Source organism: Leishmania martiniquensis, chromosome 36, assembly GCF_017916325.1.
Source record: "Leishmania martiniquensis isolate LSCM1 chromosome 36, whole genome shotgun sequence".
NCBI lineage: Eukaryota > Euglenozoa > Kinetoplastea > Trypanosomatida > Trypanosomatidae > Leishmania > Leishmania martiniquensis.
Window position 1 is genome coordinate 1,565,560 of NC_090171.1, and position 18,250 is coordinate 1,583,809.

An 18,250-nucleotide genomic window follows, 5' to 3' on the forward strand; every position below is an offset into this window, starting at 1 on the left:
CCACGTCGCGTCTTTTCCTCTCTCGCGGCTCGACGGAAGGGTAGCTGCACCTCAACAACAAAACGAGGGGCACACACCCAACCGTGCGCGCGCGTGGAGGGGTGGGGAGCGGCGGATCGGTGGTGCAGACCGCCGTGCCCACTGACCTTAAGCGATCGCCTACCGACATACAAGCACCCAGCGAGCGACCTCCAAGCTTAACGCCATATCTGAGGACCTCTGCCTCGCTTACGTATTCCCTAGCAGAGTAGTGCAGGAAAATGGAACCAGAAGCGAGACAAATGGCGGCGTGGGATCGGCTACGCAACGAGGCGCGGCAGACAGATCAGCTCATCGATCAACAGCTTCGAAAACTCGAGACGTTGGCACTCTTCGACGAAGAAAGGTTTATCGGGAACGCAGCCGCCTCACCGTGCCCGAAAGTAGTCGGAGCCTCGGACCTGGTTACCCCAGCGGTGCCAGGCACCTGCTCTAGCCTTCTATATGGGGGCGACTCTAGCCCAATCACAGCGGCCCCGATGCCATTTGAAGATTTAGAATCGCAGTACCGTAGCGCCGACCGCGACATGGACGAGTTGCTCCGCCGGCTGGAGCAGATTGTGCTGAGCATGGAAGAGGTGTGCAAAGAGCTCGGCCCCACCTCGGCAGTAGCGCGGCACACAGAACGCTTTCGAGGAGTTTTGACTGAGAAGCAGCAGACACGTCACCGTCTTGCGACGGAGTTCCGACAGCGAAAGGATCGCTGTGAGCTGTCGGCATGTCGGCGAGCGGGCGACGCGCAGCGACGCAGCGCCTTTGGCGACGATGACGCCAGCAGTGGTGTGCGCATCCTCATGGGCGAGCAAGCGTCTATTCAACACACGCTGAACCGCGTGAACGGCTTGCTGGAGCAGGCGGAGGGGACGCGGGAGCGACTGCGCATGCAGCGGGAGCGTTTCAATGAAATGGGTGACAAGCTGCTGCTTATTGCCGAGCGCATTCCGTTCGTTCAGAATATTCTCCGTCGCATCGACGTTCGTCGGCGTCGAGAAGTGGTGGTATTGAGTACTATCATGTCGTCTCTTATGTTCATGTTTGTCTTCTTCTTGTAGTGGCTGTGTGTGCACCTATTCGCAAGGCTGGGTCTGACAGCGCTCGTTTGTTGGACTCACCAACACGCACGCACGCACGGCAGAGGCTCTCTCGATCCTCGTGCCGCTGCGTACTCTTGAGGAAGCTGAGCCTTTTTTCGTCGTGTGGCGCGTCTTCGTTTTCTCTTCTCCTCCTCCTGCATAGCGACGAGAAACATACGAAGAATGCCGGCATTTCCAAATTTTGAGCCCGGAGTGGCACTCGATCACAAGGAGTTAAGTACTCTTGAGATCACAAGGTGCGTGCATGTGTGTGTGTGCTGAGGAAGTCTCACCGAATGAGCACCCGTGCCGTGTCGATCTTACCCCGTTGATGGTGTGAGCGCCGACGCGCTGCCACGCCTGTTTCTCTTCTCCTTTTAGGAGTCTGAGCGTATCCGCCGGCTGCATAGCTGGCAGCTGCGTCACGTGGACGACGCGGCAGAGGACATGTGCCCTCTCCTTCCCCATGCCTACTTGTCCATCTCCGCCTCTTCTCTCTCGTATCGTTTACCGCTGTTACGGTCACCTACGCTTCCATTGACGAAAAAAAAAAGATTGAGGGCTGCAAGCGTGCGTGTGATTGGACCTCCTTTCTTCTCTTCTTCCCCCCTTTTTCTCCCTTGCTTACCCCTTCTGGCTGCTGTTCTTCAAACTGCACGACCGCCTTCCACCACTGTGCGTGCTCTGAGGAGTCCTGTGTAAGCGTCTCGAGAGCCGTGCGCTGGAGCGGCACGAATGCACAGAGTTTTGCCTACAGGCTAGTGCAGACACACGTCGCAGCGCTTGCAGCGCCTGTTCCCCTCCTCTCTCCCGTTCCTTTTTTCTGCGTTTTATTTTGATTTTTCTTGCGAGAGTGCAGCCTTTGTGGTTGCCGCTGCAAACCTCAACAGCGTTGCTTGTCATCATCTCTTTACTGCCTTCCCTCTCAACCACCCCAGCCGGCCTTGCCCTCCTCTCCCTTCATCCAGAGCGCCACTTCTTCATGCACGCTGGTATACACATCTGTGTGTGCGTGTGTTGGTATTAATACTGCCAGTATTCCTCTCTTCCCTTGTGTCCTTCGAGATCCCCCTTTCTTGTTCCCGTTATACGACCAACTACACTTCTTAGACCATTGCCCCTTCCCCCCTTTTCCTCAGCAGCACACGTGGGCGTCAGACCTTCACGCACAGGGACACATACACCTATACACACTGGCAGAAAGATAGGCACTTCCTCTGCCTCCCCCTTCCGTCACGTGGTGTCACCGTGTTGCGCTAGCGGTGGACTTGAAGCCTACGCGCAGCGTAAGAGAAGAGGGACTCTTTGAGGGGTAAAGAGACGACCGAGAACAACGCCGATGAGCCGTCCAGATGGCGTGAATCGAGAGGAGGCGCGCCCACCGTCGCAGGCCTCCGCATCGCCACGTGTAAGTGTGCCTTCTTTCTCGGCCTTCCTGTCCTCATCACGGGTGAGCTCTAGCGAGGGAGTGGATGAACGCGAAACGCCACGACACGGGCAGCGTGCGACAGTGCGCCTGGCCTCACCGCAGCAATGTCAAGCGGAGAGTGTGAAAAGTAGGAGCGCAGTGCATTCTAGCCGCAGCCGTCGGGGCAGTTACGCATCCAGCTTTACAGTGGCGGCAGCTGACGCGCGCAGCTGCGCCGGCCGCATCAGCCCACTGCTATCCGTTTCTGGACCCGCTCTGTCTGCCGGGGCTCGTCTTGCACCTGCCCCTACACGCTCACCCATTGGCCGGACGCCGGTCAAGTCGCGGCGGGCCGAGACACTGGAGGGGCAAGACATCAGCCCATCAACAGCGTCGCAGCCGCTGCAGCAGGCCTTGCGGCCGCGCGTCAATGTTTTCAGGACACCTCCGCGTAGTGGTGTGCTCTATCGGCGAGACGTGGCCCCGCGAGCAGGCTCGCCGGCACCCTTAGCTAGCTGTGCGACTGCAGCACCTGAGCGAGTCTCTGCTGCTTCCACCTCTCCTCCGCCACCTGCAAGCCCTGCGGCTACTTGTGTGCAAGAAGCATGTCCGTGCGATGCATCTGTGCCGCTCAGCAGCCGCGATCTACAAGTGTCACTCTCAACGCCCCCCTCACCACACACGCATTCAGGCGGAGAGGTGCGCGGCTGCGACCTGAACCTCGTCGCCGACAGCAGCACCGACAGTCACGGCTCGGCTCGCAGTTTGCGACCCAACACACCCATTCCCATGCCCTTGTCTCGGTACCGGTCGCGCATGGCTGCTTTGCTGCCTGCACAGCAGCTGCTGGAGAACGGCTTCTACCTCGCCTCCGATGAGAGCGCGAACTCGAGCTTCTCTGAGACGCCGCGATCGGTTCGGCGCATCTCTCCATGCAGCAGCTCCTCTGCTTTCACCACAGCGCAGCGGCTGGATCTGAACAGCAGCACCGCTGCTGGTGAAGGACAGACGGCAGCGGCGGAAACCGGGGCCTCGCCACGTGGCATCCCCAACCTCTGTGATGGTAGAGATCAAAACATTCATAGGCAAAGAAGTGGCAGTGTCGGCAGCAGCGACGCCGAATTGGAGGCGGAAAAGGACGTTGGTACATTCGATGAGGGGGACGAGGAACAGGCGGTGCTGACGTACATGGACGCTGGGGCAGAGGGTAGCCATTCAGGCCGACCATCTTCGTTGAACTTGGCGCCGCCGCCGCCGTTGCTGACGCGTCGAGAGTCGTCGTCTGTGGCAGGGGTAGGCGACCGGCTCATCAGCGACCCAGAAGCCTTCCACGTGAGCGTCGAAGTCGGCGACACTGAGTTGGACATCGGCGAGTATCCGCCAAGCTGCGTGTCTGCCAGCTCGCCTCCTCATCTGCACCGTCGCGGCGCATCATCGCAGCGCAACGCCGCTTGCTCCGTGCGCTGCTTGGCTGCGGCTGATCGGCACGCCGTGGTGCCGACGCATCGGCCAGCCAGTAGCGGCAAAGCGAACGTGGCGCCGTCTGGTGCCGTGCCGGCCTCGCCAGGCAAGCCAGCGACAGTCACTGCAGCGCCAGTGACGCCATCGCGGCAGCACTCAGCTGCGAACGCATCAGCCTCTTTCCGCCATAGTCTACCAACCACTGGGGCAGGTCACGCGCCGCGAGTGGCCACGTGCGCACCACAAGCTGTGTCACACTTGGCTCGCCTGCATTCGCCGCCCCTAAGCGAGGAGGAGCTCCGCGAACGGGATTGCAGGCAGCTCAGTCTCTATGAGGCGTTCTTTACGAACCAAAATCGAAATGCGTGGCTCGTCGACGACCATGTCCTGGCTAAGGTGCTCGAATATGTGCGGATCATGGGATACGAGCACCCGGCCTTGAAGCGCGACCGTACCAAAGGCCAGCCCTCGCTCTGGAGCAGCAGCAGCGCTATCGCCTCCCCCATCGTGTCGGGCAAGCCGAAGAAGAGGACGACAGCCCCGCTCCCCTTCGCCGCAGGTGCGCGGAGCGCAAACTCTAAGGCTCCGCTGAGCGCACACGTGTCATCATCGTCTGCGGCCGCCGACGCCGTGGCGGAGGCTCTTGCTCAGTCTGACGTTGCTGAGACCCCGATTGCCCTGCCCGCGGCTGCCGCGCCATCGGCGCCCGTGGCCACACAGTGCTTCTTGAAGACCGGTAAGCCCCGTTGCGCCGGCCAGTATGTAAAGACATCCACGGCGACTGCGGCGGCGCATTTGTTTCTCACCTTCAGTGAGGCCATGCGATGGATTGCAGAACAGGAGTACGTTATCGGCACGGTGTTGCTGTGTTGCGCGCGGTTTGTTGGTGATGCGGCCGCCGACGGCGCGACGATTAGTGGGGACGGCGGAGCCGATACTGCAGCGTGGCAGCCACGCCGTGTACTGCTGCAGCGCAGAAAGCCGTGCATCCCTCTGCGGATCCATCCCATCCAGTTCGTCGCCTCCCTGGTGTGCTCGCGGTTTCCTCAGTGGGGTGGCATGCCGACCTTCATCCGTGCCTGGGAGACACAGATCCACCTGGTCTTGGGCAGCGCGTCGCCGTCGCATCAGCGCCTCTTCAAGTCTTCCGACGACAGTCTTTTGCTCAGCTCCGATTGCGAGGGGGGTAATCTGCACCGGGTGGAGCGTGCAGCGGAGCCTTACTCGTTTCTGATTTGGCTGGAGCCGGATCAGGGAAGTGATAAGCGGATTTGGTTCCGCTTCTCAGTGACGGGGGCGAAGGAGGGGCGGACGCTGCGGTTTCGGCTCATGAACGCGTCACCGCACGCGAAGCTGTATCGGCAAAACGGTATGGTCCCAGTGTGGCGTGATGGGCTGAGCCAGCCGAACTGGGGGCCCGTGGACGCATGCTCCTTTCGCGCTACGAACCGGGACTTGGACGGAGAGGTATCCTTCTCGGTGACCGCCCGCAACTCGACGGAGACCATCCAGATCGCCTTCTGCGCCCCGTACACATACGCCGACCTGCTCTGCCACGTGTGCCACTGGCACGCACTTGTCAAGAGCAGTGGGTGCGACATGCGATTCGAAGAGCGCGTGCTGTGCCGGAGTCCAGAGGGCAGGAAGCTCCATTTGCTCATCGTGACCAGCCGCGTTGGCGGCGTGCTTTCGCCAACGGCGATCGAGAAGGCGAAGAGTACCGCCAACGCCATGGCAACGGGCAGGCGAGAGCGTGCATGCCAGGGTGGCGATCGCTCAGGGAAGGCCGTTAGCAGCCCGCCCAGCGGCTGGACGTCCCCTGGCGTGACGAGCCCCACCACGACCATTCCACCTGGGAAAGGGAGGGGCGGCGCGGCAAAGGAGGCGGTGCGCGGCCCATACGCCAACTTCGCCTCCGGCAAAAAGGTTGTGCTGGTCAGTGGCCGAGTGCACCCTGGCGAGGTGACGGCGTCGCACGGTGTTCACGGCCTCATATCTTTCTTGTTGTCAAGCGACGCGCGTGCGGTCCAGCTGCGCGATCACTTCATCTTCTTCATTGTTCCAATGCTCAACCCTGACGGCGTCAGTCGTGGCTACTCACGCATGGATCAGTTTGGCAACAACCTCAACCGCTGCTACAACAACCCAGACGCGGAGACGCAGCCGACAGTGCTGGCGCTGCAGCGCGTGTTCGAGCACCTGCAACACACGTATCGTGAGCGCTTCATCATGTACCTCGACTTCCACTCCCACGCCTCGCAATCTAGCGGCTTCATCTTTGGCAACAACCTGCCCGTGTCTGTGCAGCACTGGAACCTCTTCTTTCCCCGCCTGGTCGAGCTGCACGCGCGTCCCGTCTTCTCCTTCGGCCTCTGCCGCTTCGGCCGCGTGCACATGACAAGCAAGGAGGGCACCTCGCGAGTACTGTTCGGCAGTAGTCTCATCCACAGCTACACGGTGGAGCTGCCGCATTTCACGGACCGCCGTCTTTACGCAGATGATTACACGGCGATGAACGACGGCAGCAGCGTACTCTTTGAAGTGACATGGCCGCCACTACACCAGTCGTCTGGGAAGCCTGGTGGTGCGGACGAGAAAGCAGACGGGGCGCAGGCTGCCGCGAACGGCGCCGCAGAGGGAAGCGATGGCCTTACTCCGCCCCGTGCACGTGCTGCGACGCCAACAGCTGGGGCTCGTGGCGCTGGCAAACGACCGAGCCCGCCTTCCGCCGGCCGTGGAAGGACACGTCGGGCGAACTCTGAGGGTACGGCAGCGCGCATCAGGGGTGGATCTCTGTCCAGGCAGTCTGGTGGTGTCGCCGCGAGGGGTGGCGGTCATGCTAAACCGGCTGGAGCTGGTGACCACTGCAGAGGTCAGACCTCTGCTTCGCAGGCCGGCGGCTGGAGGACAGGGCTGTTTTTGCAGCCTATCTCTACACCTACCATCCTCTGCCAGAGTGCGGAGGTAGGGCAGGCCTGCCTGTTGGCCCTACACGACTACTGTTCTATCGGTGCCCATCCGTCGCCGGAGCTGACGATGTGCGGCGGCATGGAAAGCGTGCTGCGTGATTCAAAGCGCCAAGCCAAGTCGGATTCGTCGAGGAAGTGCAAGAAGCCCCAGTCAGCCGTCACCTACGCTGGGATGAATCCCATCTACAAGCAGTACTAGCTCACCTTGCCGCCTGGCATCCTCGCCGTGGTCGTGGCAGTGCTTGCGCGGAGGGGAGCGCCGGGGAGCTGGGCGCTGCCCCTATAAAGAAGTATTCGCCCACACTTGACAGCGAGTGCATGGAATAGAGGAGCATACTCTGGCAGGCACATGCAGGCGGTTCATATCTTTCTGTCTTACCTGGTTCCTTCTGTTTTTTTTAATGCTCTGCAACTCACTTCTCCTGCTCTTGTACGTCGTCCCTCACGACTCTGATAGAGTTCCTGAAATGTTCATATGTTACACGGAGCTTGTATAAAGAGTGACAGAGAAGGTCACGACGATAGTGGCACCTCTACTCCGCGTGCACACGGATTCTCGTGCGCTGCCTCCTGTGAATTACGGTTCCTCACCACTGCACCAAGCGCAGGTGCCGCAGCACTGCAGCCATTCGTCGAAACGTACGCGGCAACATGCCAGTCGTGTTTTCAGCGCGTCTGTGCATGTTGGGGTGGGGGTGGATGTGAGGTTGCATAGAGCACCAGCATGTGGTGACGCACTGCCGTCTTCCTTTGCGTTCCTGCTACTTACGGACTTGCTAATGAACGCGCCACCAACAGCGATGCGCTCATGCTTAAATGGCTCACCTGCCTCGTCTCCTCTCTCTTTCTCTCGCCACACGCGCGTCACCCTGACTCTATCTCTGCACACCATCTACTCTCCGCACGCCGCCCTTTTCTACTGCACGCGGAAGGTTCCTCAGTCACGTACGCCTCCTCGTACAACCGCAAACATCGCGTTTCCCGCTCGTGCAGAGACGTTCACGCAAACGTTCCGCAACACTTACCGAGGCGCGTGACGATTACGTTCACTCCTGCTCCCTACCGCAAGCGAAAGGCCAGGCGGGCGCAGTAGAGTTCTTTAATGTGTGTGTGCGTGTGGGCGTGCTCATCTATCGCCACACTGTCGTTTGTCGGGACTCCGCTTCATAGATAACGCGGCGCACGTTTTGCGTTTCGCCAGCAGCGCTGACGGATCCAGGGAAGGAAAATTGTCACAGCCGAGTCCGTGCATTTTGTTCGTTGCTGCGCACCGTTCATCTGCAGAGACATCCATGAGCGCCACCGCAGGTTTGCCAATAACGACCATGTCCGCGGCGGCCCAGCGGCAGGAGGAGGAGGCCCAGCGCCATATGGAAGCGGCGGAAGATCCCTTAACGAAAGCCGAGGAGGGCGAATCGGCGCACGACAGCCTGGAGGAAGAGGTGGGCAGTACCAGAAGCGATGAGCATGAAGAAGCCAACGAAGAGGAAGAGGAAGAGGACGACGAAGACGCGAGCTTCCAGTTTGCCACGGATGAGGATGCGGAGGCGCAGCGCCAGACCGGTGTCACAGCGTACAATGAGGGTCGCTACGAGGATGCTCTCGATGTGCAGTATCGTGTCGTGCGCCACTTCTCAAACAAGTACGGCCCCACCTCTCCCAAGTGCGGCAAATACTTTCTCGACTACGGTCTCTCGCAGCTGCGCATGCTACAGGGTCAGACCACCGTGGACGATGTCCTGCAGCCCCGTGACGAGGACGCGCTCATGGCGTGCTATGTGAACCTTGAGGTGGCGCGCGTGTGCTTCCAGAAGCTGGAAGCGGAGGTTGGTGACGAGGATGTGGAGGTGGAGCTGGCGCTCGCGGAGGTGCACAATGCGCTGGCGCAGCTGTCCGTTGAGAAGGAGGATTACGAAGCGGCGCTGCGCGAGTACGAAGCGGAGCTATTGCAGTACCGTTGCCTGCAAGACGCCGCGCCGGAGGAAGAGAAGCTCACCGTGGTTCCTGCGGGGCGTGTGATCGGCGTCCTCTACGGCATCGCCGACTGCTTCATGAAGGAGGGCGATTTCGAAGGGGCCGAAGAGCGGCTACGCGCCACGCTGGACGAGATCGAACTCTACCCATCCGGCACCATAGCCGCTAGTCTTGTTGCCGAGCTGGAGGATTTGCTGGCGGAGGCGGCGGAGATGAAAGGCGGCAAGTTCCAGGAAATCCAAGGCGCCATCAAGCAGCACTTTGCCGCGGAAGCAGAGCAGATTCCCACCCCACAAGAGTTCTTTTCGGTTGACAAGGACGGGAAGCACCCCTTCCTCTCCGCCGTCCCCGGAGGTGCTGGGGACGAGGTGGCAGAAACTTCGTACCTGTCCATGCCCATGTCCGCGAGCGGGCAGGCACTCGCCACGAATGAGCACAGCAACAGTCTGTCAGTGTCGCTCTTCCCACCACAAGGAAGCCGCAGCGGTACCCCGAACGGCCCTGTGCAGCACGCCACGGTGAAAAAAAAGCAGAAGCGCGTCGGCGACGACTCGCTTTCGAACGCGCAACCGGAGAACAAGAGGCCGCGTGCCGAATCGGCGTCTGCGTAGAGCTGCATGGAGAAGGCCCGCGAAAGATGAATGCAGAAAAGAAGGGTGGGTGCGTGGCGAGCCATGGGAAGCGGCGTATGTGCGTCGGTGAGAGGGGCCGGCGGCGGTGGCGCGGCGGAAGCGGATTTGCCCCGTCTGGTGATGGGTGGTGGGCTCCGTTTTGTTTTCTTTCGGCGATATTTCGCCCTGTCGGTAAGCGTGTGCTTTCCATGCTCGATAGCTATAGAGCAACGTGGAGGGACGTGATACCTAAACTACTCTCGCCGTCTCTCTGTCTCCCTCCCTCCCTCCGAGGGCTCCATAGGCGCTGCCGATGTGCGCCAGGCGCGAGTGGCGGCCGGTGCTGTTCTCTCTCTCTCTGTCCATGTGTGGGCCTCTCTTGTTGCCTGTGCGCCTTTTTCAGCCCCTCTTGCGCAGTAGCGAGGCCGAGCGGTGGTGGCGGTGGAGAGCAGAGTTCGCATCTCTGTGTCGACGCGTCGTGGTTAGCGCGGTGGCGGGCGCTGTTATCGAGCCTACGGGGCAGGAGGAGGAAGGCGAAAAGCGCGCCAGTCGCAGTGGCGCCGTGCGCTCATCATAGAACATGGCCCTTTTCGTTGGTGTACTTGGGCGGTTGTGCGCTTCCGCTTTTTTGGTTTGTGCCGCTTTGCGAGTCCTCTCTTAAAATACCGCAGCCATTCCTCTCTCTGTCTGTGTGTGTGTGTGTGCCTTCTGGACCCCTTCCGGCTGTGTCTCTCTTGGGTGTCATCTTTGAGCGCCAGTGTGTGCGCTCTCGCTCTTTCCGCGCCACTCGAATAGAGCGTGCTGCAAGCTTTTCGGTGTAGGAAGCGGCGTGGACTGTGTGTGGTGGGGTGTGCGAAGCAGATAACGGCGTGCCACTGTACTAGCAGCTACCCGGCGTGGCCGGGTGGATGGCGCCCCACCCCTTCCTACCTCTTCTCGAAGCGCCTATACCGTATTTCGCAAGAAAAGGTGGTGGCTCTTGGGGGTGGGCGTGCCATGCGGTGCTCATTCTATGTGGGACGCTGCTGTGGATGCGGAAGGGGGTGCTTTGCTCGCAGCCGCATGGTTCATCTTGCCTGTGTGTAGTACGTTCACCCATCGCGAATCCCTGTCGTTCTTCTCGGTCCTTTTCCCCTTCGCTTCTGCATGGCCGCAAGCGCACCTCGGCCAAAACGCAAACATATCAATGCTACAGCCACGGCCCACTCCTCTCCTCCCTGCATCCGCCACGCGAGGTGCCCATGAGCGTCCGCTTGCCGCTCCTTTGGGGTGCGCAACTTCCACTCTTCTGTCTTGTGTGACCTACTCTCGCGTCTACCTCGCCGAGTAGTGCCTCTGCGGCAGTGAATGAACGGAGGCACATGCTTCCGTCTTCCGAATGCCGGCTCCTGAACGACTTCCTGTATGATAGTCACTGCCATCTGCGCAGGATACCACCAAGCGCGCTGCAGGCGGCGGCGCCTGGCCCTCTTGCCGGTGCTCCTGGTGCAGGCAGCCAGTGCAGTAACGCAGCATGGAACGTGACAGGTTTGGTGCTTTGCGGCACGCACCCCTCCATCGACTGGGACGCTGTGGCACAGGCGTCGGCGACGCCAGCGACGGCCGTGATAGGGTTTGGTGTGCATCCGTGGTTTGTGCCGAGCGCAGCCTCATCGCCACAGGAGGCGGCGCCGTATCAAGTTGCTGAAAAGACCTTCACGTCGTCACCATTTCTGGCGCACTCGTCAGGTGAGGTTTGCTGTGGCAGCAGCAATGGCAGCACAGAGGCGAAGGCGAATATCGCTGCGCCAGGCGCTGTTGCTCTAACGCTCCCCAGCACCCTCCGTCTCCTGAGGGAGCGCCTGCAGCAGCACCCCTTTGCCATTGTTGCGGAGATCGGCCTCGACAAGCTGCGTGGGCCACCTGAGCCTGTGCAAGTGGAGGCCTTTGTCGCCCAGCTTCGTCTCGCAGCGGCGTACTGTCGCCCGGTCTCTGTTCATTGCGTTCGCCACTACGGACTTCTGCTGCAGCTGCTGCAAGACTTGCCGGCTGAGCACACGCCGCCCGCCATCATCCTTCACGCCTTCACAGGGTCGTTGGAAGTCGCCAAGTCGCTGCTGTCACTCAAAAACAAAAGGCGAATGCCATCAGCGGACGGCGGCGCCACTGGCGACAGAGTGCGAATCAAAGACGTCGTCTTCTTCGGGGTTGGCGTGTCGACCAGCTTTGCAGTGAAAAACTTTGCGACACAGACGCTGCCGTTTCTGCTTGATGCGCGGCGAGTGCTGCTGGAGACGGACGAGCACTACAGCGGTGTGGAGGCCCAGGCTGCCGTTTCATCGGGTGAAGTACCTGCAGAAGCAGAGATACAACCCGCTTCGCGCAACAGGTCTAGCGCCCGCGTGCGTGTCGACCCTCGGGAGCATATCGCGAAGCTGGTCGGCGTGATGGAGCGCGTTCGCGCAGCCATGTTGGAGAACCTCGAGTTTGCCAAGAAAGCCGAGGCCTCGGGCGTGTCTGTTGAGGCGGCTCTGCAGGATGCATTGTTGCACGCCTATTCGGCGGCGTTCCGTTCGGTTTCAGGGGAGAAGGGTACCCGCTGATGACGGTGTGGAAGCGATCGCATAGGAGAGGGTGTGGGGCTCTTTCATGATCGCCAGCGGTCCACATACCCTTACCTCGCAATAAAAATGAAGTCGGGTCGCTCACCCGTGTCGGCATGGTCAACATGGGCGGGGCTTCCAAGCGAATTTGTGGTGGTGAGTAGTGTACAATCTCTGATGGCATTCGATGGCCGGCGATGCCACCCGCCAAATTATTCCAAGGGCGGTACAGAAGTGATGCCCTCGTTGAGGTTGCATCCCGCAGCCATCACTCACGGCGAGAAAGACTCGCGCTTTCGCTCCTCTCCTATACTCCTCTCTTCTGTGCCGGCCCTCCCCCTTCCTTCGTCACGTGGTCATCGAAGAATCGGTTCCTCTTCACCCAGCGTCTTGGCGCGTGTTTTGGCGGCTGCAATCGCTAGATGTGCACGACTGTCCGGAGGACGTGCGACAAGACTGAAATAGCTGGAGAAGAGCTGCTCTGCACAATCGCGCGCCGACGCATGCAGACATCTCAATCCCATCCTAGATATCGCTCTGTGGGGAGGCTCTATTCACCAGTTTAGCCGATCTCGCTGGTTTGAAAGGGCCCATAAACGCGTGTCTCGCCTCGCGGGCTCCCACGTCGCCACACGGATACAACACTGCATCAGCGCATTGGTGCGAGCGCGCACCCCTTTCTTTCAACCCCCCCTCCAACCCCTCGAGCAGACGATGTTCTTTTGGGGCAGCTACAACTTTCAAGAGCCGCAGTTGTCGGAGCACCCTGACCGGCCGCCGCTGCGCTATCCCGGGTATCTCCCGCCCTCTCCCGCAGTGCTGCGCCGCAGCGCACCAGCGAATCAGAGCACCGCTGCCTCCTCCTCCGCTTCCCTCACCCCCCAATCGGATGCCGCGTCGGTGCAAGAAGCGCTTCGGAACATGACAGCGCTGCGCATGCAAGTTCACCACATTGCGTGTGGCGCGAAGCACCTTGTAGCGGCAGTGAGTCTTGTGCCAGCCGCGGAAGCAGTGCCCGCTGGCGAGAGCGAACCCGCGATTGCGCTTTATGGGATGGGCAATAACGAGTACGGGCAGTTGGGTCATCATGTCGCGAACTACGCAACCACACTCACAAATCTGCACCTCGAGGACTTGATGGAGGGCACCGTTGTTAGCGTCGCTTGCGGGGCGAGGCATACAATCGTCGGCACCTCAACAGGTTGCGTGTACGTCACCGGTGACAACTCGTCGCACCAGCTGGGGCTTCCCGGGCAAATGGTGAAGCCGCTGCCACGGGGCGGCTCCTTTGCACCGACCTTCACGCAGCTCAAAAGCCTTGCGCACGTGAAAGCAGTGTACGCCAGCGGTAACGCATCCTTCGCGCTTGACCGGCGTGGCCAGGTGTACTCGTGGGGTGAGTCCAAGTACGGCCACCTCGGGCACAACGACAGCGGAGAGCGGCTTGACATGCACACTCTCAAAACTGTCTCGGTAGACGTTTTCACGCCGCAGCTCGTGCGCTGGTTCGAGCGCCACCGCGTCACGATCGTCGAGATGGCTGTCGGGAGGTCGCACATGGTTTGCCGCAGCGAGGAGGACGTCTACACGTGCGGAGAGCCTTTTTTCGGGAAGCTCGGGCAGGGCGACATTGACCCACGTCTCGAGCCAACGCGCGTGGAGTTCCCGCCGCGGAAGCAAGTTGAGCGACTGCTGGGCATTGCGGCCGGCGATGACCACACTCTTGTACTAAAGGAGAACCCACTCATCGGGTCTGTCGTGTACTTTTTCGGCAAGCTCAGCAACGGAGATGCACAGCTGCGGCCTACGATTGTGCAGCTATCAACAACGACAGTGCGGTCGGTGATGGCCGGCCGCGGCACCTTCTGCGCCGCCATCACACATGAGGGGCGACTCTATGTCTGGGGCAAGCACGCCTACGCCAAGGTGTCGAATGGCACGAATGCGGCAGCGTCACGCACGCAGCCCATTAGGGTGCAACTACTCGATCCGTACGCGATTGGCGGAGTGGTGTCCGGCGGAACGTTCATGGTGGCATACGCTGCTGCAGGGAGCGTGGCGCTGCCGTCGTCCAACCCCCCTGCAGCGAGCGGTAGGAAGGTCGAAATGAAGGAGGAGAGCAACACAGCGTGTGGGGAGGCTGTCACGGCGACCAAGACGGTGCCGAGTTGGGATGTCGTTGTCCCGCACGACGCTCGTGTCGGCCGCGATGGCCTCGGCGATCCCGACGAACACTACGAGGAGGGCCTACGCGCTCTTTTGCGCCAGTACCTTGGCCCCGTGCTAGGAAGTGCTTATGTAGCGCAGCTTCCGGCAGCACCCCCCCGCTCCGCTGCACCAGTGTACAAGTTCGACCGCATCGCCGTCAAAGACTTAACTCGTGGCCAGAAAGTGCGGCTGTGGATGACCAATGTCTACGCTCTGGGCACGGTCATCGACGAGCTGGCCGACCAGCCCTCAGCCGCGTCTTCCATCCAGGCTAGCGAGGCAGCTGCTTCGGTGCAGCCCGGCGCGGCAGTGGACGGGAATGCCGATGCCGAGCTCCCCTCGTCACCAAAGGGAAAGCGAGTGAAGGTCGAGTGGCAGCGCGACGACTGGGACGATGAGGTGGTGACATTGTATTCCGAGGACGAAACACTCAACGAAGAGAACGCGAACCGCTGGCAGCCCTTCTGGTTTGAGCAGAGTCCGGACGGCGAGTGCGTGGCGCCCGCGCGCAGGTGATCTGGGGACTGGGCCGCATGTACGTGTTTCTCGGTGTTGGCGGTACGAAAGATGATCTGCACCTCTGCTGATGTCTAGAGGAGCTGAAGTGAGGGGAAGGTGGGGCATTGTTTATGGAGATGTAGACATGCACGCATGCTGGCACGGGTGGCGGTGCTCTTGGGAAGTTTAGGGGAAGGGGGTCGCCGGTGAGGAGGACCCGCGTCAAGCGCTCACCTCGCCCCCGCTTCTCGATGCACCCCTTCTGGAGAACGCGTGCATTCTAGGAATGCATACAGGTGCACACATACAAATATATAGAGAGAGATCCGGGGGCATGCCAGGCAAGTTGAAGGAAAAAAACTGAGATAAAAACCGATGCAGTGGGTAGAGAAAGAGAGTGGTGCGGATGGCATTCACCCCCTTCTCGGGGAGGGGAGGTCTCACCTCCGCCGCTGCGTTGATCGACGAAGGCGTCACGTAGCGCCTCATCTTTTCGCTTTGAAGTGCAGTGGATTGAGAAAGCAATTGCATAGAGCGCCCTTGAGAAATCTGAAGCGAGCGCTGATGCTTCTCTTGTGCCTTTTCAGATCTGTTTGTATGTGGCAGGGGCGTTGTGTGCGGATGTGCATGGCTAGTGCGTACGACTGCTTCGCACACTCTCGTCTCTCTTTTCCTTTGAACACACCCGCACCTGTACAAACAAACACATCCAGGCACGTATGCCTTTCTTTATCGCCGCTCGCTTCTCTTCAGCACCATCCTCCTTCGCCTCCCCTGCCCCTTTCCAATGGCAGACAAAGAGGCTCGATAGTTTGAAAATGTGTGCCGCTGCCGCCAGGGAAGCGGACCTCTTTCATAGGCTGGCTGTGCTTTCAAATGTGTCTGGCGTGTACCTCGCCATGATGGCGCTGGTACCGTGCTTGTGTATCTAGGATTGTATTGCCCTGTCGCCTGGATGGCTTCTGGTGACTGGTGTGCCGGGCGTGGTACCTTCTCCTCGCTTCTCCTCTTCTCCGGGGCGGTGATCTCTCGACGCTGGCGTATAACTACGCGCGTGCGTGCAGAACAGCTCATCTGTCTTTTAGAACCTCTTTGGTTGCGTCGTCCTCTGCTCGCTGTCTCCGCCTCTCCTCCGCACCTTCACCCTCGGTCTCTCCCGTCACCTCGTCTCCCGCGCCGCTCTTCTCTCTTTGTGACTCAACGCCATTCCGTCTCTGGAATGGTGCTGGGCAACGTGGGAAGAAGACGGCCCGATCTATGGTGTGAGAGGGGATTAGGGAAGCCCGAAATGAGGTGGGGAGAGGCGGGTCGGCGATGGCGGCAGCGGCGCACATGGACTCTTTACCAGTTCTCGAAGGGGTGTAACGTGACAGAAAGAAAGCAAGAGAGGGAAGTGAGTGGGAGAGCTCGCTGCGCGCTCTGCGGGTAGGTATGAATGTGGGCGGTTGACGAAAACGGTCAAGAGGTACCTGTCTTATGCGGAAGCTAACCTCATCGGCAGGCGGCTCGTCCTACGCAATCCGGAGTTGGTCGCGGTGCAACAGGGGTGCAGGGGCACCGCGACTGTGGGGTCATCTGTCTGCCTTTGCTGGTGGGGCGGTGGATTGGAAGGGGGGGTGCCACTGGACATGTGGAGAGGAGGGGAGCACTCCACATCGGCAGCGGCTCCATGAGGCCTGTTGTTGGTGTGGATGGAACGGCTTTGAAGACGTCGTGGTAAAAAAGGATGCATGGTGCGACGAGCATGTCTGTGAGCGTGGTTGAATGGCATGCTCTGCTCCCTTCAACTTCATCTACATCTGGGAGTCACACCCCTGCAGTGGGCTGCCTGGCGCAGAGAGGGTGAGCGCCGTTCCACGATGATGTCAAGAAGAACCGCGCTGCTGCAACCACGTCTCGTGTCCTCTTGGACTTCAGCGCATCCATCCATCACGGATGCGTTGAATGCCCCACCCTCTCCCTCGGTGCGCGCGGTGCTCCCCCCTCCCCTCCCATGCACACACACTTCACCTCCTCTCTTCTCTCTTTGCGACGGCCGCACCACACTTGCTATGCGCCGGCGCGCTCCCGCTCACACGCCTATACATACGCCCACACAGACACACACGATTTCCTGCGGCGTTTTTTTCTCCTTTTCTAAGGGGTATTGCTGTACATGTCGTTTACATTTCGTCGTTTTTTTGGAGGTGTCGCGATCGGCTTCGCCGCATCGCCGCTCCTTCGTGGAGCCGCCGTGGCGCTGTGCGAAACAGTGAAGCCCACGGCGCCGCCTGGCACGCGAAGCAGCGCCCATATCTCCGCCAATGGCCTCGTGAACCACCTTTTCGACGACGATTCACTGCCGACGAAGGAGGAGCTGCAATACGTCAAGACTTGGGGAGTACCCTGGGTAGAGGATTGGGATCGTCCCGGGGAGCGCGGAATCTGTGCAGATCGCAGTGCATCTCATCAGCGTCAGATTATCATGATCCGCCACGGTCAGTATGGCAACGAGAGCATAGATGACGACAAGACCCATCGACTCACCGCGCTCGGTGAACGGCAGGCCCGAGAGACCGGTGTTTACTTGCGCCGGCTTTTTGAGGAGGGTGAGAAGCGGATAAAACTAAACGCGATCTATCGCCAGGCTCGACGAGCCTATAAGCAGGCAACAAAGGACGGTGCTTCTGAGGAGCAGCTGGCTCAGCTCGAGAAAAAGATGGGGGAGGCGCGCCAAGCGCTCTCTGGAGCCGGTGGCATATTCATCGACAAAATGCCGACGGCGGTGCATGTCTCGGATATGACCCGTGCCAAGCAGACCGCCGACTTGATTCTGGAAGCGTTCCCCGCAGAGATGCGGCGACGTAAGGACGTGGACCCGCAGTTGCGCGAGCGCATTCCATGCGCTGTGGAGCCGGTGCGCTCCTTCACCGCCACCGCCGAGGACATGCGCATCGCCGAGGCTGTGTTTGAGCGGTACTTTCACCGGCCTGTCGAGTCTGGCACCTCTGTAGAGGTCATTGTCGGGCATGGCAACATGATTCGCTACCTTACTATGCGAGCGTTGCAGCTGCCTCCCGAAGCGTGGCTGCGCACCTCTTTGCCCCACTGCAGCGTCACAACAATCACAATTCGAGGCACCGGTCATGTGAGCTTGGTTGGCATGGGCTCTTACGGGCATCTTCCTCCGGATATGGTGACAGTGTCCAATGTGAAGTAGCGCGTCGACGCGGCTCTGCGGCTGCATCACCACGTTTTCACTACTCCCTCGCCATTCCGCTGCGCATCGCTGACCACAACATCAGACATACCGCACTCATCCCATTCCCCCTCTTCGCCAGCGTCACGCAACGAACCCGAGCTGTAGAAAAAAAAATATCACCTGAAAACGTCCATCTATCCACGTGACGCGCTTACGAGCCGCAGACGTCGCCACACATTCTGTCAA

At 60.2% G+C, this 18,250-nt stretch overlaps 6 protein-coding genes across 6 annotated transcripts; all 6 read left to right on the top strand.

Annotated features, from left to right (window-relative positions):
- Positions 1-260: 260 nt before the first annotated feature.
- Positions 261-1,091, top strand: LSCM1_00433 (uncharacterized protein; the record flags this gene model as incomplete). The annotated part of the gene is made up of 1 exon (XM_067318084.1): positions 261-1,091. One exon carries the CDS (start codon positions 261-263, stop codon positions 1,089-1,091), a length of 831 nt encoding a protein of 276 aa, XP_067174189.1.
- A 1,360-nt stretch (positions 1,092-2,451) lies between these two features.
- Positions 2,452-7,149, top strand: LSCM1_00434 (uncharacterized protein; the record flags this gene model as incomplete). Its single annotated transcript, XM_067318085.1, has 1 exon — positions 2,452-7,149. One exon carries the CDS (start codon positions 2,452-2,454, stop codon positions 7,147-7,149), a length of 4,698 nt encoding a protein of 1,565 aa, XP_067174190.1.
- Positions 7,150-8,242: 1,093 nt separating this feature from the next.
- On the top strand, positions 8,243-9,535 carry LSCM1_00435 (uncharacterized protein; the record flags this gene model as incomplete). Its single annotated transcript, XM_067318086.1, has 1 exon — positions 8,243-9,535. The coding sequence occupies one exon, from the start codon at positions 8,243-8,245 to the stop codon at positions 9,533-9,535; it is 1,293 nt and encodes a 430-aa protein (XP_067174191.1).
- A 1,361-nt stretch (positions 9,536-10,896) lies between these two features.
- On the top strand, positions 10,897-12,117 carry LSCM1_00436 (uncharacterized protein; the record flags this gene model as incomplete). The annotated part of the gene is made up of 1 exon (XM_067318087.1): positions 10,897-12,117. The coding sequence occupies one exon, from the start codon at positions 10,897-10,899 to the stop codon at positions 12,115-12,117; it is 1,221 nt and encodes a 406-aa protein (XP_067174192.1).
- Positions 12,118-12,831: 714 nt separating this feature from the next.
- On the top strand, positions 12,832-14,841 carry LSCM1_00437 (uncharacterized protein; the record flags this gene model as incomplete). The annotated part of the gene is made up of 1 exon (XM_067318088.1): positions 12,832-14,841. One exon carries the CDS (start codon positions 12,832-12,834, stop codon positions 14,839-14,841), a length of 2,010 nt encoding a protein of 669 aa, XP_067174193.1.
- Positions 14,842-16,978: 2,137 nt separating this feature from the next.
- Positions 16,979-18,022, top strand: LSCM1_00438 (uncharacterized protein; the record flags this gene model as incomplete). The annotated part of the gene is made up of 1 exon (XM_067318089.1): positions 16,979-18,022. The coding sequence occupies one exon, from the start codon at positions 16,979-16,981 to the stop codon at positions 18,020-18,022; it is 1,044 nt and encodes a 347-aa protein (XP_067174194.1).
- Positions 18,023-18,250: the final 228 nt, after the last annotated feature.